This window comes from Haemaphysalis longicornis, unplaced genomic scaffold (genome assembly GCF_048455015.1).
Source record: "Haemaphysalis longicornis isolate Haplotype H1 unplaced genomic scaffold, Haemaphysalis longicornis Haplotype H1 scaffold_5, whole genome shotgun sequence".
NCBI lineage: Eukaryota > Metazoa > Arthropoda > Arachnida > Ixodida > Ixodidae > Haemaphysalis > Haemaphysalis longicornis.
This window is the reverse complement of record NW_027526385.1, coordinates 28,341,571-28,367,503: the sequence shown is the minus strand read 5'-3', so window position 1 is coordinate 28,367,503 and position 25,933 is coordinate 28,341,571. Positions and strand designations below refer to the sequence as shown.

At 48.3% G+C, this 25,933-nt stretch overlaps 3 protein-coding genes across 4 annotated transcripts in view; 2 read left to right on the top strand and 1 right to left on the bottom strand.

The window, feature by feature from the left end:
- The first annotated feature begins 2,735 nt into the window (after nt 1-2,735).
- LOC144139124 (uncharacterized) lies at nt 2,736-11,698 on the top strand. The gene is made up of 4 exons (XM_077671581.1): nt 2,736-2,937; nt 4,578-4,638; nt 8,925-9,048; nt 11,456-11,698. Exons 2-4 carry the CDS (start codon nt 4,595-4,597, stop codon nt 11,615-11,617), a joined length of 330 nt encoding a protein of 109 aa, XP_077527707.1. The 5' UTR covers nt 2,736-2,937; nt 4,578-4,594; the 3' UTR covers nt 11,618-11,698.
- Nucleotides 11,699-12,394: 696 nt separating this feature from the next.
- Nucleotides 12,395-13,080, top strand: LOC144138004 (nucleoside diphosphate kinase-like). Its single transcript, XM_077670036.1, has one exon. It carries the CDS (start codon nt 12,519-12,521, stop codon nt 12,975-12,977), a length of 459 nt encoding a protein of 152 aa, XP_077526162.1. The 5' UTR covers nt 12,395-12,518; the 3' UTR covers nt 12,978-13,080.
- Nucleotides 13,081-19,005: 5,925 nt separating this feature from the next.
- Nucleotides 19,006-25,933, bottom strand: part of LOC144138003 (protein Njmu-R1-like) — a 33,793-nt gene continuing 26,865 nt past the window's right edge. For both annotated transcript variants that reach the window (XM_077670033.1, XM_077670034.1), the window contains exons 10-11: nt 21,744-21,814; nt 19,006-19,436 (exon numbers count right to left, since the gene is read on the bottom strand). In XM_077670033.1, the coding sequence (XP_077526159.1) occupies nt 19,262-19,436; nt 21,744-21,814 (246 nt within the window). In that variant the 3' untranslated portion in view covers nt 19,006-19,261. The remainder of the gene's footprint in view (nt 19,437-21,743; nt 21,815-25,933) is intronic.

Sequence of the window (25,933 nt, the reverse complement as noted above, 5' to 3'; positions counted from 1 at the left end):
CGTATTACATTTTGCTCAGTGGTCAGAATCACTTTCTAGAAGTCCTTCAAGGAGCGTCTTATCTGAGATACACAGTTCCGAAGGGTCGTTTCTACATAAACAAAGCCTTAAAAAACCGTACTCAACACACTTTAGGCTCAAAAGAACCCGTGAGCACATTCTACTAGAAAAATTCAATCAATGCGTGTTAAGTGCGTCTTCGTTTCGTTAGACATGAACAAGTAGTTTTTCAACTGTGAATCATCGCCCGTCCAGAAAGTTGAAACCACGACGATGTTCCCTCCAGCGAATGTATTTAAGGCAGCAAAATTAAAATGTATTCAACGGCGGCATCCACTAATCCACAATGGCTGCAGTCAAAGTTCAGAGTGCTGCGCGGTGCAGCCATCAGGTGAATGTGACACTGTGAGGCGAAGGCGATGTTGAAAAATAACGGGGCCGTCAAGTGGCAAAATTATTTGGACCTTAAAGGAGCACTGACACCAATTTTCGGCGTTAATATTATTGCACAGCTCGCTTCCTTCACTCAACAGAATACCCTGGCTGAAATATGAGCGGCCTGCGACGCGAAGAACATACCTAGTTCAATTGGATCTCATTTATCGCGCCGACGGAGCAGCGCGCCGAGCGGCACTCAGCAAATGGACGTCAGCATGACATCACCCCGTGAAGCCAAAAGAAGTGACGCGACAGCCTCGTCAAAAACTCGTGACGTCACTTCATGCGCGCGGCCCAACGAGCGGCGAGCGGGCGCAACACCCTCTCAAGCGGGCGCCGGCCGGTGACGTCCGCACAAAGCGGTGAGGTCAGGCCGAGATTCTGTCATAAGCGCCGTTCGGGATGAAAGCACGGGAATTTGAAACATATGATTTTCAGGCCGTTCAAGGTAATTAATTATCGTGTGCTCAAGCATTTAAAGTGCTGTTTCGGGTTCGCCAGGCCATTAAGCATCGATAAAAGCCATAAAAGTGTAACATAACATTTTCGTGTCAGTGCTCCTTTAAAGACAGCCTGAATAAAAATCAGCTGCCCGCATTGATTGCTTGCCGCTTTGTTTACGTTCGTACCCCATGCTGAACAGGTTGTGAAATCATGAGACTAAGGTGTTGTAAGGTGATTAATCCTACCGTATTAAAATTCCAACATCCTCGTTTGTTGTTTTGCAGCGTGAGCTACACTGGCTGAGCTACAGCAGTTTCGCGTGGCTTCTGGAGAGCCGTGCTGCGCATGCGCGAGGAGCAGTGACGTCTCACGGCGCGCAGCTGGCGTGCCGGAACTGCCGCCGCCGCCGCGACTGGACTAGACTGGATTGGAGTGGATTGGAAATCGTTCTACCAGCAGTAACCATGACAATTAGCTAATCCTAGACAACCAGGAAACCTAAGAATAACCAGCTGAACCTTAGCTCACGCTACGTTATCCTGGCATAGCCGAGCTACGCCACTGCTAATTTTGTTCACCCAATCTGAGTAGCGAGAAGGGTAATTACACATTGAACACCTTTGGTTGAATCTAGGGTGTTGTATAGAAGTGGAATGAGTGTTCATAACGTGACTGACTACGCCCATAACACATAGGGTAATGAGATAAACAATCTTGTCAGAATTCATACTCGGCTTTACTGTAAAAAGTTTTTGCCAGGCTGCATTATTTTGTTGTGCAATTTATGGAGCCAAGGTCAAAATTAGCGATCAAAAGTTTGATCAAGTTCATCGACTCTGAAAATGATGCTCTTTGCTGCCTATATAATCAAGGAGAACCGACATCCTGCAAGGTACATATACAGTCACTGTTTCTTTATCCTACGCTGGTTTTAATTACTACATATCCCCATTGACTCCGATCTGGCGTAGCAAATCGGGCGGTAGTCGATGACTTTGCCAGTTTGTTAAAGAGCTCTCTCTCTCTCTCTCTCTCTCTCTCTCTCTCTCTCTCTCTCTCTCTCTCTCTCTCTCTCTCTCTCTCTCTCTCTCTCTCTATCTCTCTCTCTCTCTCTCTCTCTGTGTGTGTGTGTGTGTGTGTGTGTGTGTGTGTGCGTGCATGCGTGCGTGTGTGCGTGTGTGCGTGCGTGTGTGTGTGTGTGCGTGCGTGAAGTGCGTCCGTGCGTGCGTCCGTGCGTGCGTCCGTGCGTGCATGTGTGTGTGTGTGTCTGTGCGTGTGTGTGTGCGTGTGTGTGTGTGAACCTGCTGCATGATTTAGATGTTTAACTAAATTGGTCCCCACGGTACTCTCGTAGATCATTGCTAGTCTGTCAGCCAGCCAGTCGCAACGCTCAGACGAATGGCAAAATATCTGTAGTTGATGCACTGCATCAATGAAATTATGACGTAATCATTTCTGGAAGCAAATACATTCACATAATAATAACATTTCGAGCCATTTGTGTACACATAATGCTGCAGGTACCATAGAACACAGTTTATATAATTCCTTGTTGAACAAGTCACCCCATCATAAGGGTGAGGTGAATAGGCATGATCGTGCTCCATTAAGACATTTTATCCATTGAACCACCCCGATGGGTTCTGCTCTTTAATATGTCGCTAAAACTACTCCTACCGATATCTCCGCCCGGGCATGACCTCCACGCCTCCAGGCCCGGCGCCGGAATCATGATGCAAAACAAGACCCCTTCGCGACACCAGTAACCTCGGGTTTCTTTCCGGGCACAGATTCTGGTTATCGCCTCGCTGTCAGTGCGACGGATAAACGGGAAACTCGTGAAGGCAGAAGTGGCGGGAAAGATAGCCCGTCTTTAATTACACGCCTTCAAAAAAGAACTCCTCGGTCAACCACCCAAGAGCAGTAACCAACGAGTCAGAAGCGCCAAGAGGCAGCAAACGTGATTTCTTTGTCCGTCTATATAAAGAAGTCTCCCTCAAAGAAGACTCGTTTGTTCCCACGCAAGGTCGCAGAAAATACACATTCTGCTACACCGTGAGTAGGCCCTTTCAATTATGTACATTTATACTAACAATTACGGATATGAGAGCATGTCTAACGGGATCACATGGCAGTAGGATTGTTATATCAAAGAAACTATTAGTCTGCGGCAAGTATTCAAGTCGAGTGCTCGCCTTGCTGAACTGCTGCAGAATTTCGGTTTATTCCGTGTCAAAAGTTTCTGTGCATTGAGCTGCACTTGCTGGCTTGGTTAGTCGGCCTCCTAGAACCGTCTTTCAGGCGTGATATCACTCACAAATTGTGAACTTCCGTATCGTCTGAGTGAAAAAAGCTTGCACAAAACTCAATAGCGTTCGCGCAATTTTGCGTGAAAGTAACATCATGTCCCCGACGCTTCACTTGGGAATGAGCCCTGCCTATTTCGGCGTAAATACTTGAGAAAAAGACGCTCCCAATTATCTGGTACGAGCTAGTTGCTTAAGGATTTCGTTCAAAACGCACAGCGCGGAGGAAAGGGGGGAGGGGATTAGCCCAAATAGCATTTTTTTTTGTTCCTAGTCGCTCCTTCAGTTTGGCTGGCACTGTGCAAATTCTGCATAAATATTTCGGACAATACAGCAAGTGTCCCATACGACTTTAATTACAGTAAAACTCACAAAGCCGTACCTAGTGAGAAGATAAAAATAGTACCTACGGCAGTACGGCTCAGCAGGTTACAACAAAATTCAAAATGTTAGGGTTGAACACGACTGCTTTTAGCCGTAAACTGCGGAACTTACTGCCCTCTCAGACTTGTTTTCAAATATCTGCCAATTTGCTAAACTTTCCATTCATGTTATAAACAACAGTTAAAACAGATGAGTACGCACTAGCAAGGACTTGCTTAATGTGATGCCTGCATCATCTTACACTCATCCGTATGCTCGTTTTCACAGCTTCCGCACCATGATGAGTAACATTTGACAGAAATCAAAACTGAAACAAAGTCCGCAGCCTTTGGTAGTGAACCAACTTATATTATAATGTTGATTAGCTGACACTCGCTCCCTTTTTAAAAATCTGCAGAAACTATCCAATGCAAACGATGTGATAGTGCGCAAACATTCTTCTAACTGGGTCATTTTCGAACATGCATTTCTATGCACGTTTGCTTTGGACAGATTATGGTGCCCAGGGCCTTTTATGAAGGGCGTTATATCAAATAACATATATTTTATAAATAAAGGAACCTAGAGCATTCAGCCAAACACCCCAAACGGCGCGGGTATATTTCTGAAAAGTATTGGCTACGCGTTAAGGATGAACGGACAGGTTTCTCTGGGAAGTCGAATAAGAATGCTCATGCACTAGACGCTAATTTCCAAAAATATTTTGTTGAAATCCAGATATCCCTACGTTGGATGTCCCTGCCATACCTCAGGGAAGTCTGCACCAAAAGCAAACTGGGACCTCTCAATTTCTTTTTAACGTTAGACGAGCATGGTTGGAACTCTGATTATGCGACGTCCGCGTAGCTTACGTTAGATTACGTCATACGTTCGGATTGCTTATATTTATAGAGTCGCGCGCCTGCATACATATTTTCGATAGAAACTTACTTGAAGAGCCGATTCTTGGGAGGGCATTTTCATGCAGAAAAGAGTTGTTACACCCCTTGTGGCGCATGTATGCAGCGATCACACGACTAAAGATGAAGACGAGCAGCGTGCTGATTATTTCAATGGCCATAACGTGGTGAGTTGCTTCATCTTTTTAATTATTCGTACATATATACAAAAAGAGGAAAGACTTTATTGAACTCTGGAAACGTTAGCCGCTCAAGAGGCGAAGCTTGCTTCTTCAAATGGGGGTGAAAAAACAAGGACAATAAATACCCTAGAGCCATAAACAAACAAACAAAAATCAAATAAATTAATGTACAAAACCAGTAGGAAAAGGATGGTGTGCGCCGAAAGAGCAAGAATACAGGCCTTTCCGATAAAGCAACTGTGGGAAATGCGTAAGCAAACTGTCCGTTTTTTTTTAACAGATAAAGAAATTGCGTTTGTGAGTGCAGGGCATGGGGCGACACGCGTTTTAGGGTGCTAGGCTTCTTCGGCCTTCTGTTGTGTTGAACATAAAAAAAAGCTATTAGAGAGACCCAGCAACACTTTTTTTCAATTTCTTTCGAACTTTCAAATGCTTGAAGAAAGTAGTGAACCAACACACCCAGTACTTATGAGGTCGCATGTACACCCGCCCAATTTTTTAGCAATATCACGGGAGCCTGAACCGTTCGATCGATCAGCGCCGTATGATGGAGTAATACGGCAATCTTGGCGAGACTAGTCGCATGCACACTAAGCAAAGGACATTGCTGACGTCGTCTGCTAGGCTGTCCTAAGAGCAGACGGCCGCCCCCGATTTTTCTTATTCGCTTATCCCACTGCCTGCCATACTCGAAGTTTTTCTTCAACACTAGGCACGTGGCGGTATCTGAAAACAGAGTTATCAATGTTGCCGAACGAACCTTGTTCTGAAAGATCCTTGCGTTCGGCAACGCTGATTACTCTGTTTTCAGCTGGCACTACATGCCTGGTCATGAAGAAAAAAAATAGACTATGGCAGGCAGTGTGAAAAGCGAATAAACAAAATCGGGGGCGGCTGTCTCCTCTTGAAGCAGCCTCGCAGACGACGGCAGGAGTGGCCTTTACTTAGTGTGCATGCATGCTTCTACTGTCGCCGGGTTTGCTGTATCATTCCATCAGGGTGCGCTGATCGACCGAACGGTCGACGCTGCTGTGATATTGGTAAAAAATTAGGCGGGTGTACCTCAGCCACAAATTACTGCTGTGTGCCCACCAGATTACTTAGAAACTTGCTCAAAAGATTTTTCTCTCTTTCCTGGGGCGGTATTCTCGTAACTGTCCCTATTGAAAACGTCCCTTTTGCGTCCCTTTCATCGTGACGTACTTCCGGTTAAGCAGTGGGCCTTTGATTCAAATACCGCAACTGTTCTTGCAAACGGATTTTAAAGAACTGAAACCGTATCAGAGTATCTTCTATGTGTTTATTGTTCTGGGAGTGAACCAACAATAAGGCGACGAAAAATCGTCTGCTCCAAATCGTCTGCTCCGAGTAGCCACGGCTCATAGCTCCGCCGTGCTTGCATGGCGTCACATCCGGGTGTTCGCTTTTAGCGAATCAAGGCTTGCTCAAAAGGGACACTTTTGAAAGGGACACAAAAGGGACAGAACACGGGAATACCGCCACTGGTCTTGGCGTTCTTCGACCGCTGGAATTACGCAATTAACGCGGTGTAGCGGCTATTGGTCGGTTTTCTTTCATTTGGAAGAACGCCTTCGACAGCCTTCGACAGCCACTTTAAGAAGAAAGCCATAAAAGCAAAGCAGAAACGGAAGGCGTATCTGCTACGACGAGGAAATCACGCAGTGCCCCCCCACGCGGGCGAAAAATATAGCTTTCTCAGTGCTTCCAGACGCTAAGAAAAGAGGGAATACGGTTAAGGGAAGTGTTACAGAGTCCCTTTAAATCAGATGGGGGGAGTAGAGTCCTGTGCGCGCCTGCGCCGTTCTAGCGTGAAGGGATTGCTTCAAATGAACATTTGTTGTAGGTCCAGTGACTGTCTTTGTTTTCTCTTTCTGTGCACAACGTTTTTTTCACTTGTTTTGTATATTTAGCTGTACCATGAACCAACAAGCACGACTTTCTACGTTAGTCAAATGAATTATACACTCGTGTAGTTATCTACAAGCAACAACTGCCATATCTAGCAGTGTTCCGGGTTTTCTCTTTTCTGGCTCTGCATCGACGACCAATACGATATCATTCACCTCGCAACAATAATTTTGGGCAAAACGGAGGTGCTACACAACATAAAACGATGGTGCCTCGCGATGACAGAACGCAGTTTGCTCGTGGTATCGCCCAGGTTCAGGCGTTCTTTTCTCTTTTACCAGACCCGATCGACCATATGTCATTAGGGCTCAGATTTCTAATTGCTCCTAGAATTTGGTACAGAGCACTTGTTGCGCATATCCTGGCATGACCTGCACTCAGCTCCGTAGCTCCATAACGCGCTGCACGCAACTTCAAAGCGAGCCTCTTTTGCATCACGCATCCCTGGAAAAGACATCGTGAAAGGGCACTGAGTTAAGAGGCGTCAATTAAGATGGTGTCAGGAGGAGAAATTTGAGTATCGATGTGTTTGCACACGCAGTCCTCCTGAAAGGAGCTACAAAACCGCGTCGAGGAAGCAAGGACTTTTGGTTATCTACAAAAAAGTATGGAACCAATGTATCAAGTTTGAACCATGTATCATCGGCCGCCGAGCCGGCTGAGTGAACGAGCGCAGCGGGAAACTACTGTTTCTGCTGTGTCAGACATTTTAATGAAAATGGTTGAGGCATTGTATCTACATCACATGCTCGAATAATTATCTCGCACCCCCAGGAGACTGCTAACGTACAACACGACTGCATGCACGCTTTTAGCTGCGCTCTTGCCACGTCTTAAGGAACTGCGCGGCAAACGCTTGTGATTTTAGCGTCACGATGATCCGCCTTGTGATACGTTTCTCGTAAACTCCATCATTAGAAGGACACTAATATTAGTTGTAAACATTTACCTAATTGACTTGTGAGGTAAAGTCCGGACAGCACAGGCCGTGTTCTGAGTTTGCCAGGTCGATTTACTCCCCTTTTTTTCTCACGAAACTACAGCTTTCGAAATAGCTGCTCCCCTCGCTTCATCCTCCCTGCCGATTCGCGGACGTCGTCCAATCACTGACAAGTCAGCAAGCTAAATTAAGAGGATTATTAGCCTTTTAACTTGCTAACCTTGTTTAAAGTGGTATAAAATCATATAAAATCAAATTCCTAAGACGAGAGAGTACAAATTAAAGCAGGCTAAACATCACTGCGACATCGCTTAATTAATCCTGGTGGCGGCCGCAAGCGCCGCATAGTGTTTTCTCTTTTCCCACCGGTTATAGATTAACGAGGGCTCTATATTTCCACTAAGTAGTCAGAATAAGATAACGACCCGAACACATTGGCGTTGAACAACACAATGCGGTCAAAATTAAAATGTCGACTAATATACTATTTGTTCCCTCAATAAACGAAGATGGCATAACGAAAACAGGGGAAAGAAAAGACATCTACACCAGAAACGGCATTACTTCGCATGTGCTTCCACTCGTTACGCCTCGCCCGGTCCAACCGCCATTGAAGAGGTTATTGCTAAACAAACCGGCTCGCTTCATTCACTTCGCGTGCGCGGTAATATTTTTCGTTGAATAACTCGTGGAAACGTTGGAGCCAGTGTCACACCCTTTTGGCGATGCATTGGTCAGGGTAGGATATCAGTCACGGTAACTAAGTAGGATAGGTCACGGTATCCTTGGTGGTCACGGAGGATAACACCCTGTGGTCACGGTGAGATACTCTGCAGTCACTGTATAGGATAATACCCTGTGGTCATGGTGAGCTACCTTGCAGTCACTGTAGGATAATACCGTGTGGTCACGATGGGATACACTGCTGTTACGGTAGGATAATCTGCAGTCCGGCGCACGCCCGAGCGCACAGACACGTTACCCCTGAGCACTTGATTCCAATTTCGCCCGCTTGCGGTTACACAAACAAAAAAAAAACATGCACAAAGGCCGTAGCATGGTGCAGGCAACTGCATAAGTGTTTTAAAGGCTGATCTTCAAAATACGCGCACTTGATTGATTGTAGGGTTTAACGCGCCGGCGCAACGCAGGCGATGAAGCGCGCCGTAGTGGAGGGCTCCGGATTAAAATACGCTCCGGAGGGCTCCGGATTAAAATATGCGCACTTACAATCGTGTCTGCGTGTTGTGCCTGTACGAATCCTCGTATATTTTGTTCTTACCAATATTTTTAAAAGAAGAATTAACCCCGCAATTTTAAGCCCGCATGTCTCCGTGGTGTCTTGCGGACGCCTATGCATATATCCTAATGGAAAATTCTCTCTCACGCATCCTCCACGCAGCGTCCTGTGCACGCAGCCTCCAAACTGTGCCGACGTTAATTGCGCCGCCGTCACGTGCTACCCCGTCAACTGCAACTGCGGCAAATACAAGGACGCCTGCGGCTGCTGCGACGTCTGCTTCAAGGTACGACGTAGGCTGCAGCGGCTTAAGGAATCTGTAAGAACGCGCCTTGCTGAGACGCAGAAAAATGGAAACTACATTTAGATTGAAAGCATGGTTGCCAGACTCACAATCGTATTGCAGGCGCGGACTCCCGTTTTCGTGCTCCAAACGGCACAGATACTGAATTTAAACAACGGCGCTCAAATGGTACAGAAAAAATGACAACACCGGGCGCTGCTAACAACCAGTTTATTTCGCCGTGGCGAAATATATACCCTCGGGAAAAAACGCAAACTGCAGAAAGGACAACATAAAGATGAGGAGATTAGACATGTATCTACTCGCAGGGACACACGCTATGGCGGCGGTCATGAATCGAGACGTTCGTGCTCGTTTTGTGGATTACGTGCGCCTAGAAGATCTCTCTTGCGTACTTTCCTTTATACATTCGGAGCCCGCGTGTCTTGTCAAATGTGAGCGTGGACTTGCACTTTGCGCAGAGTACGGCGAGATTGCTGCCTGTTCCCTTCTTGAAAGTGCCTGCATGCTCCCGAAGCCGGTCATTAAAACAAAGTCTTATTTGGCCCGTATAGGACTGTTCTTTGAAAAAAAAAAAAAAGAAGATGTGCGCCAGTCTACCCTGTGATGGCGGTTGGAAAGTGAAGCTATAAACGACACCTACAACGATTACCCATGCGACGTCACTTGAATTCACACACGTGGCTCTACAAAGAGTGAAGCCGGAGACAAGTGAAATGCACTTAACCCCACTCTGAATTACTTCAAATAGATATCCTTTGCTAAGGTTAAATCAATGCATGATCCATGGATGGTGGTTCCTTGAGTTGTATTTGTGAAGCACATGAGTGGAAACTCGTTTTCTTTAAAACTAAAGGAAGCTAAAACCCGGTGTTATACGATATCACTTCTACGTCTCTGCCGCCGCCGACGGAGGCGACGAGATAGGCGGCAGAGAAGGAGAAGTGAGAAGCCATGTCTTGGTGTGAGCTTTCTTTAATTTTTATTAACTCCTAGCCGCTACACATGCCGTGAGCGGAGCGCACAGCGGTGCGAGAGGTCGTGTGACACTATCACGTGCAACTCAGTGAGAATTCCCGCAGATGTGCTCGGTGAGTGCACCGTCTGTCTCCTCGTCTCGCGTGGGCTCGTAGCTCAATCGGTAAGACAACAGGCTGTCGCTCCGTTGCTCTATTTGTTCCAGTTTCGATTCCTGGTGGTGCCAGTAACTTCTTTTATTTGTCCGCGGGAGTTTTCTGTTGACACCAATAGTCGCGACAGAACCCTTGGGGAGAAGAGGTAAAAAGCTTCGCTTTAAAACGGAACAGGCCACTGTACAGTGGCGAGCTCGCTAAGTGTGATCACGGAAGCGCGTGGCCGCAGGTATACTATCAGAGCAGCCTACTGTGGGACGCTCGAAGCAGCACGCAAAAGAAGCAGTCGAGCGAGGCTATGCTTTCAGGGCGCACATCGTGTCATCGGAGCGGCTGAGCGTCGTCTGCTAACTTCATCTTACTTGTAGCGGCGGAACATTCGGCCGCTAAGTAACTGGGAACTGGAATCTGCAAGAAAAATGTTTCTGAGTCAGCGGTTATTCGCTCATTAGATTGAATGCAGTATTCGGTTCGTTACATCGCAACTCGCCGGCTTGCTTCGAATAGAATAAATGAAAAGATGACGGTGGTTTTATCAGCACTTTATTTTTTTGTAATTGCCACTGAAACCGAAGGAACACATGCGCACAACGCTTATTAGGAATAAATTCATAGCTTGAAATCAGCTCGGACACTACAACCTCGGTTCAATTTACGGTGGAAAAGCACCTTTGCGATTTTTATTAGGCATGTCCATACAAGGGTCGTGGATTCGAGGTTCAAAGTGAGATACCATTAGCAGACGACGCCCAACATAGCAGAAGACGAACAGACGCTCCGATGACGCGATGCGCACGCTGAAAGCAAATTCTTCCTCAATCCGCACAGCGCGTGCGTGATGGTTCGCGAAGCCCACGGTAGGCTGCTGTGATAGTGCCGGCGGACACGCGCTCCCGTGTGCTCACCACTGTACATCTCACGCACCGATTCCAGTGATCACCGGGAACCCCCAAGTGTCCAAACTGCGGGGACTACCCCAGCACCAGGACGTCTTTCTCCCATACCCACTCCCGCTCCCACTTTATGGGGAAGGAATCTGGCGGACTCCAGCGAGGACTTGCAAAGGACGACTGAACGCGCAGAGTTGGCGCTGTCGACTATACCGGGATCCCCGGACTAAGCCTTCCCTGTGAAAATAGTTACTTTCTTCTTACTCTTACGACGTCGAGTTAACTGGGTGCAATAACGCTTGCTATTGTGAGTTCGCTTGGCGTCCCGTCAGGTAGACTTGTACTCTTATTTCTACTCTGCCGCAGTGTCCCGGTGAGGTGTGCGTTCCGCTGTACCAGCACCGCTGCACCGAGTACCACGACTGCGTGCTCAACGACCCGAGCTTGCGCGTCGAGTTCGGCTCCCGCGGCGTCTGCAAGCACGTGCCCGAGCAACATGACGCCGAGAACTGCACCGAACACCACTGACCTCGCCCGTTTGCAACAAGGGACATCACCAGCGAAACTTAGATTCCAAAGTAATAATAAACAGAAGTGCGCGGAGAAGTGCATGATTCTTTTCATACAACTTGGCGCATACACAGGATACTGGACACGTCATCATCAGTTGTCTGCTGGAAAAAGCAAACGTGTTAACACATACGAAATGAAGAACATGCATGCGATTCACTTTGTGTTTCGTTTCCTACATGGTTTGCCAGCGCCCTTTTCAACTAAGAAATAAAATAAGAAAAAAAAAATACAGCAGTTGCAGCCAGAGTTACTGGAGCTCTGGTTGCAGCCACGTACGACTAACAGCTCAGCGAGATGACCAAGTGACTCTTTCGTTGTCCTATGTCAGCGCATCGAAGAAATATCTTATGAAATTAGAAGAAAAAAAGCGAGCTTTCCAAAAAGTTACGTTGTTGAGGCTATCAAGTAATAATTTATTCTACGTAACCCGCGTAACTACGCTGTTAGAAAAACACATGTCCCACCAACGTTGCCCCTTTTCACCGATGATGAGATAAAATAATCTAATTTGTCGTCGTCGAAATACTTAAAGTAGATGGTCAGCAAACTCAATTCATTCGCAGCTAAGCGCCAACATAGAACGTTGTAAACTTCAACGTCTTTTGAAAGTGGCGCGTTGCCGAACGACTGAGAGGAAGACATGGCAGATGGCGCTACTGATCCCACTAAACCCGGTCAGTCTCTCCGGATAACCGGATTACGTCTCCGTGCGTACGTCTACGTCGTACGGTAGTTGCGGGGCGGATTTCCTGTGCAGCAGAAGCCGGCGAATCGATCCTTTCTTTCACGAGCCGTCAAAGCAGTCGGGTCGCTTCCCCCATTCTCCTCCAACCACCGCCGCAGCAAACGCCCAAAGATGGCTCAACGTGAGCGCACCTTCATCATGGTCAAGCCCGACGGCGTCCAGCGCGGACTTATCGGCGAAATCATCCAGCGCTTCGAGCGGCGCGGCTACAAGCTGGTCGCCATGAAGTTCATGCAAGCCGACGAGAAGCTGCTCCAACAGCACTACTCCGACCTTGCCGGGCGCCCCTTCTTCAACGGCCTGGTCAAGTTCATGCAGAGCGGACCCGTCGTGCCCATGGTCTGGGAAGGCACCAACGTCGTCCTCACTGGCCGGGACATGATCGGCGCTACCAACCCGCTCGAGTCCAAGCCCGGAACCATCCGCGGCGACCTTTGCGTGCAAGTGGGCCGCAACATCGTTCACGGCAGCGACTCCGTGGCCAGCGCCGAGAAGGAGATTGCCCTCTGGTTCAAGGACAGCGAACTTGTGTCCTGGGTACCCCAGATCGAGCCCTGCGTCTACGAATGAAGTAACCTTGTTCCCGTATTTTCCTAGCAAGCACTGTTAACGTAATATTTTTCTACACCCGCTTTTCTTCGACGAGATTGTGAAAATAAAGCAACTAATTCGATTTGCCAGTCATCAATCTTTTGCCGATACTCGCCGAGCGCGTTAGGCCTAGAGCATTGACTCCTCGGTCGGCCGCATGTTTGATGTTTTTTCAGGGCGGAATTATCCTCGGAATATTTTTAATTGAACTACAGTCGCAGCTAGCGACAGCTGTTTTTCACCTACTTTTGTCGTGACCGAGAAATTGAGTGACTCCTTGGGAAGTTGTTAATGGTTCCGTGACACGCCTAGGCTCATGACAGATGGGGGGGATGTGCACCGCTCGATAGAGCAGAGGTAGCTTAACTTGGCGCTGTTCCATTTTCGCCTCCGTAGTCGTTACGCGAGCGAAATTTGGCGTGATAAGTGCCACTTTCTCCACACGCGAAAGGTAACGGCGCTGAGACGCCTACATATCTCGCGTGCGGTGTCAGCTTTGACCGGGTTGCCGCCACGTAGCAGAATTCCCGGTCTTATTTTAGCAGTTTTGAAGCCTTTGTTCAAACTTGAATTTTCTCAGCGAGATACACGTGCACTAAGCATTTAGTAGCTTCAACCCTTTTACTATCTTTCGAACACTGTCGAAAAAAAAAAAAAAAACGTGCACGTGGTCAGGTTCAGTATGTCACTCAGACCATGCTCCAGAAATTCGGGGACCAGCTCAGTGAAACCCTTTGTCAGAACCTCAATTCAAAATTTGACAACATGCTTGCCAAATTCGCAGACACTATTAATGCTAAGATCGCCAGTCAGAACGCGCGCGTCACAGCCCTCGAAAACACCTCTCTGAGACCGATGCGCGAAGGGGGAGCGGGACCCATCAAGCCCACCAAACCTTACTTCCGTCCATCCTCGGCCGACAGTTTTAAAAATCCTGCGGACCATGCTTAATTCCCTTAATCAGACCACCCGTAAGCCTGACGAACTTACCGTCTGGCAATGGAACTGCCGAGGGTTTCGGCGCAAGCGAGCGAACCTCGAACATCACATAAAACTTCACCACTCGGACGCCTTTCCTGATGTAATTTGCCTCCAAGAAACTGGCGCTTCTGCCAGGCTCCAAAATTACAAATCCTTCTCCGACATGGAGGAAGACACAGCCGTAGCATCATCCAAATTAAAACCGGCTGTCACCACCCTCGTTAGGCGCAACCTCACGGCCATTCGCCACGAGACCGGAGCGGACACAGCGTCGGCGGCGCACGTTCTCGTAGAGTTAATTCCAACCCGAAAAAAGGACTGTGGTAGCATGTTTGTCCTAAACGTATATAGTCCGCCCAAGAACAAGTCCAAATTCACCAACCTCCTAAGGAAAACTCTCGAAATCTCCCGTGGCCACGCTTTACTTATTGTAGGCGACTTCAATGCCCACCATACCGAGTGGGGATACAAACGGGACACCGTTAAGGGTCGTAGCCTTTGGCTAGACGCCCAACAAGAAGGTCTCAGCCTTGTTACAGACCCATTGTACCCAACCCGAATCGGCAATAGTGTGAGTGGAGACACGACGCCTGACCTATGCTTCACTAAAAACATGCGGAGAGAGGCCACGTGGTTTAACACGCAAGAAAATCTTGGTAGCGACCATTACATCGTAGCCATCACAAGCGTCTTCGGTGGCGTTACGCATAAATCTGGAAAAACGCTTCGACTGGTCGACTGGGACGCGTTTCGAAAAATTCGTGCAGCAGAACGAGCTTCCCACTCTGACTCAAAATTCGACTCGGGAGCGGCAGAGATAGTCGATATTGAGGCATGGGCTGAGCAACTACGTCGAGATGCTGACACAGTTACCAAAAGTATACCCGCAGAGGCAGGCCTGTTTCAAGCAGACGCACGGCTTCTTCACATGTGGGAGGCCAAGAACAGTCTACGACATCGACTCAGCAAATATAAACTAAATCGCAACCTGCGTCGTCGGCTTGCCCTACTTGACAGGGAAATCGAAGACTATACTCAGCAACTCTTGCGACAAAATTGGCACGCGGCTTGTGATCGCATGGAGAAAGAGATCGGGATGGCTAAGACATGGCGGATGATGCGTTGTCTAATAGACCCTGACAAAAGTAAGACCACGCAACGACACAATCTAAATATTGTCCTCCACAAATTTAACGGAACCAACAAACAGCTTCTCCAGGCCCTTCAGGATCTCTACATTTCCCCTTCGGCTACCGAAACGCTCCCCCCTTACTCGGGCAGTGATAACGCCTTCCTCGACAGTCCCATCACGTTAAGCGAGGTACGGGATGCCGTTGCGGCCCTCCGGATCGGCTCAGCGCCGGGGCCGGACGGCATAACAAATAAGATACTCCGCAACCTAGATGACGACTCCATCGAGACTCTCACGCGCTACTTTAACGTGTGTTGGTACGCGGGCCACATTCCCGCTCAATGGAAAACGGCCAACGTAACCACCATCCCAAAACCCGGAAAAAAGCTCCAAATTGAAAACCTTCGTCCAATTTCCCTCACCTCTTGTGTAGGAAAACTTCTGGAGCATGTAATCCTAAACAGGATCAACGCCTACATGGAAAAAAATTCTTTATACCCACACACCATGATTGGCTTCCGCCCCAAACTCTCGACACAGGATGTGATGCTTCGACTGAAACACGACGTTATTGACGGAGCGCGCTCCTCGTCAACAGATACTCGTGCCGTCCTCGGGCTCGACCTCGTTAAAGCCTTCGATAACGTCAAACATTCGGCCATCCTAGAGAATCTCAACAGCCTGGGGATCGGAAGGAGGATGTACAACTACATCCGCAACTTCCTCACCGATCGAACAGCAACTATCACTATTGGCGGACTTAAATCAGACAAAATTCACCTAGGCAGTAGGGGAACCCCTCAGGGTTCGGTTCTTTCCCCCTTCCTTTTCAACGTGGCAATGATCGGTCTGCCCAATCTCCTCAATAGCATAGAAGAGCTCCAGCATAGTCTTTACGCCGACGATGTAACACTGTGGGTGTGCGGCGGTAGTGACGGTCACATTGAGGACACTCTCCAGCAAGCCATAAACACAGTCGAAAAATACGTTACACCCCGGGGCCTCAGCTGCTCACCCGAAAAATCAGAGCTTCTTATCTACCGTCCCACCAGTAGAGGGAGGAAATCTACTTCCACTCCCCCTTCAATCCAACTTTTTGCCGCCAGTTCGCACCGCATTCCCATCGTCTCGAGTATTCGCGTTCTTGGGCTTCGAATACAAGCGAATGGACACAATTCCGAATCGTTGCTAGCGCTTGAAAAAGTTGTGCACCAAACAACCAGGCTAATATCCAGGATAGCTGGTCGCAACCACGGAATGAAAGAAGCCAACCTCCTACGCCTCGTGCAGGCCTTTGTAATAAGTCGGGTGACGTACGCCACTCCGTACCTCCGGCTACAGCGGGCAGAGGCAATTAAAATAGACGCTCTACTCCGCAGAGCCTACAAGCGAGCCATCGGTCTCCCACTAAACACGTCCACCGAGCGATTTGAGGCCCTGGGCCTGACAAATAGTCTGGACGAACTGATCGAGGCTCAACGGCTAGGGCAACTCGTACGGCTGACCTGCAGCACAACGGGGCGCCACATACTCGACTCGCTGGGTATAGCTCACCCCCACAGTGCGCCTACTAGTGTCGCGATCCCGTCAACAATACAGGAAAATATTCAGGTCTCTCCGCTCCCGCGTAATATGCATCCTACACATAACCGGGAGCGGCGAGAGGCCAGAGCCCGTGCCCTGCAAAGACGCTTTGCGAAAGTCGAGAACGTTGCTTATGCGGACGCGGCTGATTACGCTGGTCGCGAGGCAATGGCCATAGCGGTGGTCAACAATCAGGGCAACACCATCGCCTCCTGCTCTATCCGAGCGAGAGACTCGGTGGTTGGAGAAGAGGTAGCCATTGCTTTAGCCATGGTTGCCTCCACAAAAATCAAGACAATCATCAGCGACTCTAAATCAGCAATTCTAAATTTCTCACGAGGACACATATCAAGGGAGGCGTCCGCAATCATCATTTCTGGTCTCCACCTCGAAACCCGGACAGGCAAGATCAACTTAATTTGGACCCCCGCCCACTCCGGCCTTGCAGGGAACGAGTCTGCGCACGAAGCCGCTCGAGGCTTTACCGACCGAGCGGACGGCCCTTCCGATGCGGAACTCGTCCCAATGTCAGGCAGGGACAGGCTGTTATGGTACAGTGATATCATCGGTCATTACCGTTTAAGCCGGGCCCGCTTCCCACCCGCGCACCCATCCCTCAGTAAACGGCATTCGGTGGTCTGGCGACTGCTACAGACCCACTCGTACCCAAATCCCCTAGTGTATAGCTATTGGTACCCAGGGCGCTATTCCCCCCAGTGTCATAGATGTCAGGAACGAGCGGACCTGGCGCACATGCTATGGCAGTGTCCGCAGGCGATCATAAATGGCCGCACAATCACTAACAGTGAGCAGTGGGAGACCGTGCTGCTCAGCTCCAGCCCGGAAGATCAACTCTGGGCCGTCCAGCTGGCTGAGGACGCTGCCAGAGCCCAAGGGCTCACGGCCGACGACTAAGCTACACAGCTGGCAAATTGAATAAAGTTTACTCTCTCTCTCTGCACGTGGTAGGTTAACGGTAGGTTAAACGTAACCCTGCATTCGGCGTTAATCTGCCTGCGAGTTGCACTGTTAACATGTAAATACGGTGCTGGCGTTCTCTCTTTCCCCTCCCCTTTTTGCCCCCTCTCGTTTAATTTTCAAAATTCGCGCTCCGAAATCACCGGTGCCTCATGCCATCGTGTCAGCTACTGGTGCGTGTTGCATGGAAGTTCGGACAGTTCCCGGCAATTTGATGTCGTTTGCGATTCGTCGTGATAATACACCAAATCACAAAGGCGCGTTCACTGATGCCGCTAGTACATTTTGGAATCAAGCAGTTCCCTCTCCCATCGATTTTTTTTTTCTTTTTAACACTCAGAGGCACGTTCTGGGGAAATCGGGCTGCTAAGTAAAGCTTTTGCAATGGGCCAATCTGAGAAACTGTTTTATAATGAAAATATTATGGCCTATTTTTGATATTCGAACTGAGTGGCTGGAGGAAGGGGAGGGGTGCGAGGGTTGGCGAAGTGAATATGTATTTGTTTCAACAAATTTGCTGCACAACTCGAAGGATGCCTGGTCGGTAGATAAGTTTTTCCAGCTTTTTTGAAAGATGAGTCATATATTTTCAGCTTGTATTTTTCGGCATTTCGGCACAGTTGTAAACATAATCACCCAATAGCCTTCATTGTCACATTTGTTAGGTTTTGCAATAGAAACCAAAGGGGACATTTGCGCTAATCCCTGCATATTTTGAGATGGGCAAGCAATGACACCCTTTTGTTAGTTAGGAGGGTAGCCTGCAAAAAACATTCGCGCAGAACGGCAGCTTTCTTGCACTTACACACGCGTTAAACACTTCACCAATTTATTCCAGTTTTGTTCCAAGTATTATCGATAGCCGAACAAGCTTTGTAATTAGTGCACTGCAGAACCGTACGAGTTAAAGTTGCTCCTGCCTTTTAAGAGGAGTGGGTTGAACACAAAATGGAAGCTGGGGTGTTTTACAGCTAAGAGCATTACTTGGCCATTTTGTGACAAAAAGTGGCCGTCCATCTACATGTACGGAATCAACCCTACTGAGCAGTGGATTGCTAATCCTGTTTTGCATTCTTCTCTCACCTTAGAGGCATGATGTGCCACCACTTATCATTTTCTGAAGAATGATTGATATTGCACTTTGACAGAGATGATAACTATCTGTCGTGATGTACAAAAACAAACTTAGTTTCTGTGTAGACCCAGGCTTCGCAGTAAGAAAACCAAACTATATCAATATGATGCAGGAATGTCGTAAGAAGCTTGACACCTCATTTATTGAAGGATGCGTTTCCGCATTACACTGTACGATAGCAGTACAATGAACACTTATTCACAGCTAGCAACAGTAGTACAATTTATTTTTCTTGCAATATACATCACTGTGCAGCAAGTACTTTGGGACTGAAGGGAAAAATGGCAGTCGAAAAAACAAAACAAAAAATAGTCACTTTTAGTTGAAGAATGGAATGCGTGGAGAAAGTTGGATAGTACTTGCCGATCACAATAAGCGAATATCTCGCAACAAAAATTTTCAGGAACTTTGAAAGCCTTATCTAGAAACTGTTAAAACTCTAAATCGGTTAGCCTAGGCAGCATTTCGAGCGGGAACTTGGCTTCCAGTGAGGCCGTTGGCCGCCAGCCTTTCTCGGAGGAGTTCAACGACCTCTTGACCTTCGGGTGTGGCCACCACGGAGCCCTCAGTTGTGGCTCGCTGGAGGAGGGCACGCCAGTAGCCGCACTTCTTCAGGAACTGGTACGCACTGTTGGGGGGTAATTAAAAATTGCTTGACGGTAACTATGGTGCAAGAAAACGTGGACGATTGAAAGGGGCCATGAAAATGCAATACAACTCTGGTTCATTAACAAGACTGCTCTGTCCCGATGACAATGATAGCAATTTCACCGCAAACTTCAAAACAACTAATCGAGGCTTTAAAACTAACATGAAGCAGGGGCGACTGCGCAGCCACTTTCCGGCTATTTCTCTCCGACGTCACAGGATGTTGCTCGTGCAATTGCTGGCCGCCCCCCACCTACGCCACCGCCAAGAAACATGACTGGTGGGCATTGTAGTGATGCCACCCGCCGCGGTGGCTCAGTGGCTAAGGCGCTGTGCTGCTCAGCACGAGGTCGCGGGTTCGATTCCCGGCCACGGCGGCCGCTTGTCTGATGGAGGCGAAAAGCAAAAACGCCTGTGTGTTCGAGATTTTGGTGTACACTAAGGATCCCCAGGTGATCAAAATTAATCCGGAGCCCTCCCTAACAGCGCGCCTCATCGCCTGCGTTGCGTCGGCGTGTTAAACCCTGCAATCAATCAATCAATTTCAGTGGTAGTCTCATCATGTTACTTCAAGGCTAATGTGCAGTTAAGGGGGGACGTAGCTGTTAAGTAAGCTCTCTGAAACTTGACAGTCCGGCTTTTTCGCCACTCATTTCCAACATGCCATTATTTTTTGAGTCAGTCCATTAGTTCCCAAGATATAAAGGTGCTGAGCCATTTTTGAGGAACAATAGACAATCAGGGTTAGTTATAAAACTGTAATCTTTATATTTTACAATTCTATGACTCTGGTGAATGCAATAAAAGAAGTGGTTTCTTGATCCACCGCTTCGAACTAATTTTACAGCTCATTAAAGTTTGGTGGCACCAGTGGCAAGGAACCATTTCGAACGCCCATTTCAAACATCAAAGTTTAATGAGCTGTAAATTAGTTCCAAGCGGTGCACCCAAAAACTGCTTCCCTTATTGCATTCACGAGGGTTCATACAATTGGAAAATATAAAGATTACAGCTTTGTGACTAACACTGTTTTGTGCATTGTTTCTCCAAAAATGGCTAATTACCTCTAGTTATCTTGGGAACTAATTGACTGACTCAAAAAATAATGGCATAGTAGAAATTAATGGGGGAAAAGCAGCAGACTGACGAGTTTTTCAGAGTTTGCTTAACGATTTTTAAGAGCCATGTTTCCCCTTAAAGAGACCGTGCAGCACTTACCGTCGACTATTCGGAATATATTCTGAGGTAAAGTCTACTGTACCAGCAATCTTCTCCCGCAAGAATTATGAAAATCTGTCCACTATCACTGAAACTACACGCGATGAGAAATCACGCATAACTGTCCCCTCTCAAATCGACCGCGGACAATGCGACGAAAGTTGCATGCTCTCTCCCGGAAGAGGGGGGCAGTTCACGGCATTCTCTTCGGCGGCCTTCGATATATCACAGGCCCAGGAGTTTTCTCCTTTTCTCCACAACGTGGAGGGGTCTATTTCCATCCTGAATTCACAAAAAAGCAGGCACTGCTGCCTGCTCGCAAGTGCGTGCTCAGGCTGATGGGGCGTTTATGAAGCAATAAACGTTTGTTGTCAAGTGGTCTTGTTGAAAGGGGAGTATTTATTTCGTCACTCATACTCCGCACGCACTCAAAACACAAAAGAAACGCCAAAACTGTGTGTACAGGTTCAGGCATAGAAGAGGTTGGTACACAGTGCCGACAATGGCAGATTGTCACAGGAAGTGCGAGAAATAAGCCGCGAAGTTGACCAGTGACTGCCAATAGAACAGCCATAGATGCAGTGACGCCGTTCACGCCATGTGAGGGGTACATAATGAGGAAAACTGAAGAGAGAGCGGTTGGTTTTTCTGCGTCTTTCACAGCGATTTGCGCGCTCACCACTTCACGTGCACGCGTGATATTTGGTTCAGGTATTCCTGGCAGTGTAATCTAAACGTCGCGCAGGTTTACTTGCACTCCTCAAAGAGTGTTGCAGGGTCCCTTTAAAGACACTTTAGTGTTGGCTTGTAATACATCACTCCTGCACTTACTGCACCACATAGATGAGGAAAGGAATGAATGCCCACTGTCTAATAACAATTTGGAGTACGGCCCCATTTGCAGACGAAAAATGGTGGCGAGTCATAACGTCTGTATTCACGTGAACACAAACTTTCGCTTGGACACGAGCATTTTGCCACATCCTGTGATAACACAAAACTCCACTGGCCAAGCAGGACATGGCGGAACAATGCATTTTCATACAATCGTGGCACAACGTGAACTTACTTGAACAAGGCATAGTGGTCATTCTCGGCCTCTTTCACCAGACGCTTCACGAGGTTCAGGTCCTGAATGGTCTGGAAGGACAAAGTCGAAGGCATTGGCTAACGTATGAGCACACACACTGGTTTACCAGGTTTCTACCCACCTGTAATAAGACCCTGTTGGGTTTAAACGATGTATACAGTTCGTGATAACATCGAACAGCCCCCATTGCCACACAAGATTTTTGTCGGTGGTGAAAACTGCCATCGTGCACGTGACTTTAGTGCATATCTCAGCACTCACAAGCCTTTCGGGCATATGGAGTAAATATGCAACAGCTTCAAAAAGTTTGGTGCCCAGCACGAAGTGAAAAAAAGTGACCAAGTACAGCCTTCGTGATGTCCAACAATACGGCTGACATTACTGGAAGCTTTTGAATCATTCAAGGAGAAGCTGGGAAATAAAAAGGCACTACAACTACTGCGCCAATTTCAACCCTGACCAATGCTCAGTCCCTCACATGCACCGTAAAAATCTCAGAGCATCAAGCCAGAAACAAGGCAAGGCTTCAATTCAAATGGGGCTCCGAGGTGTGCTTACAGTTCTGCTCACTTTGGAAATGGATTTTTTGCTTTTTGTAGAAGCAAATCCAGACAAAAGTAAACGCGTTAAAGGGGCCCTGCAACACTTGCCATCGACTACTCGGAATGTATTTTAAGGTAAAGTCTATCATCCCAGCAATCTCCTCCCGCAAGAATTATGAAAATCCGTTCACTATCACCGAAACTACGCACGATGAAAAATCGCGCATAACTGTTCCCTCTCAACTCGACCGCGGACAATGCGACGAAAGCTGTGCGCTCTCTCCCAGAGCGGGGGGCGGCTCGCGGCGTCTTCTCCAGCGGCCTTCGATATATGACAGGCCGGGCAGTTTTCTCCTTTTCTCCAAAACGTGAAGGGGTCTATTTTCGAGTAGGTGCCACAAAAGAGCAGGCATGGCTGCCTGCTCGCAAACGCGCACTCGGGCTGGTAGGGCATCTTTGAAGCAATAAACGTTTGTTGTCGTCGAGTGGTCTGGTTGAAAGGGAAGTATTGAGCTCATCACTCAAACTCTGTGTGCACTCAAAACACAAAAGAAATGGCGAAACTGTGCGTACAGGTTAAGGCATAGAAGAGGGTCGCACACAGCGCCGATGGCAGCGGATCATCAAAGGAAATGGGAGAAATTAGCCGCGAAGTTGACCAGTGACAGCCGATCGGACAGCCATGGCCCGAATGACGTCGTATAGGCCATGCCAGGGGTGCATAATGAGGAGAACTGAAGAGAGTGCGGTCGGTTTTTCCGCGTCTTTCACAGCGACTTGCGCGCTCATCGCTTCACGTGCACGTGTAATATTTGGCTCAGGTATTCCTGGCAGTGTAATCTAAACATCGCGCAGGTTTACTAGCACTCCTCGAAGAGTGTTGCAGGGTCCCTTTAATTCACGCAAACAAAAGCAGTTATTCGGAAAAGCGGCTACTATTTCTTGTCCCTGTGATGTCAAGTCACAGCAGTATTCGCCGGAAAGCGAGTATTTCATATTTGCTCTTCTGAAGCGTCCTGTACTCCCTATTTTCGAGTGGCGCCTTTGTGAGTGCCAAAGAAAGAGACAGAAAATTATCGCCCTTCCATTCCATGAAGAAGGTGGACCTGCGAAGCTGGACGCAGTCCACGGAGTGCATGAAACAAAACACGTTTGTTTGTAATTTGCTATTCAGCATACTTCCTAGCCAAGTAGCTGAATGATGCTTCAAGGACCCAATCTTTATTTTAGACGAAAAACATGGAGCTGCCTGCTTCCGTGCCATGTCTTGGGCATCTTATGTTTGTGCAAGACACCAACCCAATCCGCCCAACCACTGAGGACCCCGTACAGGTCGCATTGGGCCGCCTGACGTCCTCGTTTGAACCGCCCACCAGTACAACGAACACGTCATCAGTCAGGTCATGAAACCTACAGCTCAATGTGCGCGCCCCCTTTCTCCTTTTTCTACTCCCAACCCATGCACTCTGGACTTGGCCATTCGGGACTTGTAGGACGGCTTGTGCATTAGTCGGAAGTGAGGTGAGTCTCCACCATGCTGTCGTCCAAGATGTGGCGAGGGAGGGACTGCGGGGTTCCTTGCACATTGATGGGAACGTTCTCTATCTGGCCTTGGATGCCGTACTGACTGCGGCCGTGAGAAAGACGCTTTCTGCACATAAACTGCAAACGGGTTGCAATCAGGCGTTCCTAGACGGCGTTCAGAATCGGGAGATGAGACGGGCACGGCAGGTATGCGTAGCTGAAAGTGGTCACATACTTGGGCATGACACTCTTTAGCAGGGACTTCTTGCACGTTCCGCACACCGTGAAGTCATTAAAATTGGAAGCCCTTTACGTGAAGTTTGCGGACAGCACCATAAGTGTGGCCTCCTTTTCGTCTGAATCATTAGCGTTTTTTATTTTGATTACATTGTTATCAAACCAGTGTGTATCACTTCTTTATATATGCCGCATGGCAAAGGAAGAATTAAAACAAAAATGAAACTGGTGCCGAAATAGCATTTGAAATAAAGTAAATCGCGCTGCATGTTCTCGGGTAGCAGCTTTGTGTTGTTTTTACGTTCATTTGCGTTACTGTGCGTGCCGCTGCTCCTTGAGTAACCACTATTATTCCTCCAAGCGAACGACACGCATCCGTCCCAATGCGAGCTATAAGTGCAGGTAACAGGGCTAGCACAGTTAACAGCAAATTGGCAATCTTGTGAAAGACGCATCGGTGGTTGAGTGGGGATTAACAGTTGTGAAATATCGGTCAGCGGTGCCGAGTAAATCCGCTTCACCGGAATGAAAACTGGGGGGGAAGGGGGGAGGGGGTAGACAAATACTGCTTCGCAGTATAAAGTCTGTTGGAGCACATTCAGCTCTAGGCCTGTTGGGAGGAGTGAGTTACAGCATCAGGGTAAGGTGAACTGGGCTCTTCCATGGCGAGGGCCTTAATCTTGTTCACGGCTATTAGGGGTAAAGCCTCTTAGGGTCTGGGGCTGTTGGCGTCTCCTGTGGTCGCCGTAATCGTCGGCTCGTGTAGTCACGGTACTAAAGCACTGGGAAACTCGTTTCCGCCTCGCGCTAGAACGTAACGCATACTAAAAAAGCACCGGGACAGCCGTTTATGCCCCGCGCTAGAGAGCTGCGTGCTTCAAAGATGCGACACTTTTACATCAAAGCTGTATATCTCTACCCCCCAATGGTTTCATCTCCGTTGGCAGAAACGCCAAGGTGCCAAGAATACACTTTTGCACTGCATGCTTCGCCCCTGCTCAGGTTTCATGTTAGTGGAGATGGCCTGGGATTTTTTTGAGAAATGGAGGGGTCTCGTGGCGGTCACGTTAAAGGAGCACTGACACGAAAATTTTGTTACACTTTTATTGCTTTTATCGATGCTTAATGGCCTGGCGAACCTGAAACACCACTTCAAATACTTCAGCGCGTGATAGCTAATTACATTTAACGGCCTGAAAATCGTTTGTTTCGAATTTCCGCGCTTTCATCCCGAACGGCGCATATGACAGACTCCCTGCCTGACCTCACCGCTTTGTGTGGACGTCACCGGCGCCCGCTTGAGAGGGTGTTGTGCCCGCTCGCCGCTTGTGGGGCCGCGCGCATGAAGCGACGTCACAAGCTTTTGACGAGCGCTGCGGCGTCACTTCTTTTGGCTCTCCCTGGATGATGTCACGCTGATGTTGATTTGCTGAGTGCCGCTCCGCGCGCTGCTCCATCGGCGCTATAAATGAGATCCAATTGAACTACAGTGGAATCTCGGTGATACGAATTCGGCTGATACGAATTTCGCTGTGATACGAATTTTCGAAATTCCCCGGCCAAAATGCATTGTGTGCAATGTAAAAAAATTCGGATGATCCGTACGCATTTATCACTACAGTGCGGGTGATACGAACGCGCGAGAAGACGACTACGGCGTGGACGGGAGGCGGGAGTGTTGGAGCGGCCGTGCGGCCTTGGTTGTGCGCGAGCACAAAAGCATTAGCCCTCCCCCGTTGACGGTAATCCTCCTCGTGGGGAGGTGCTGTTCCGAACGTTTTGCCCTCTCGACGCCTGTGTTTTCTCCCTCCCTTCTTTTATCTCCCGCTGCAATATCTTCTCTCTGTACCTTTCGTTTCCGCTGGC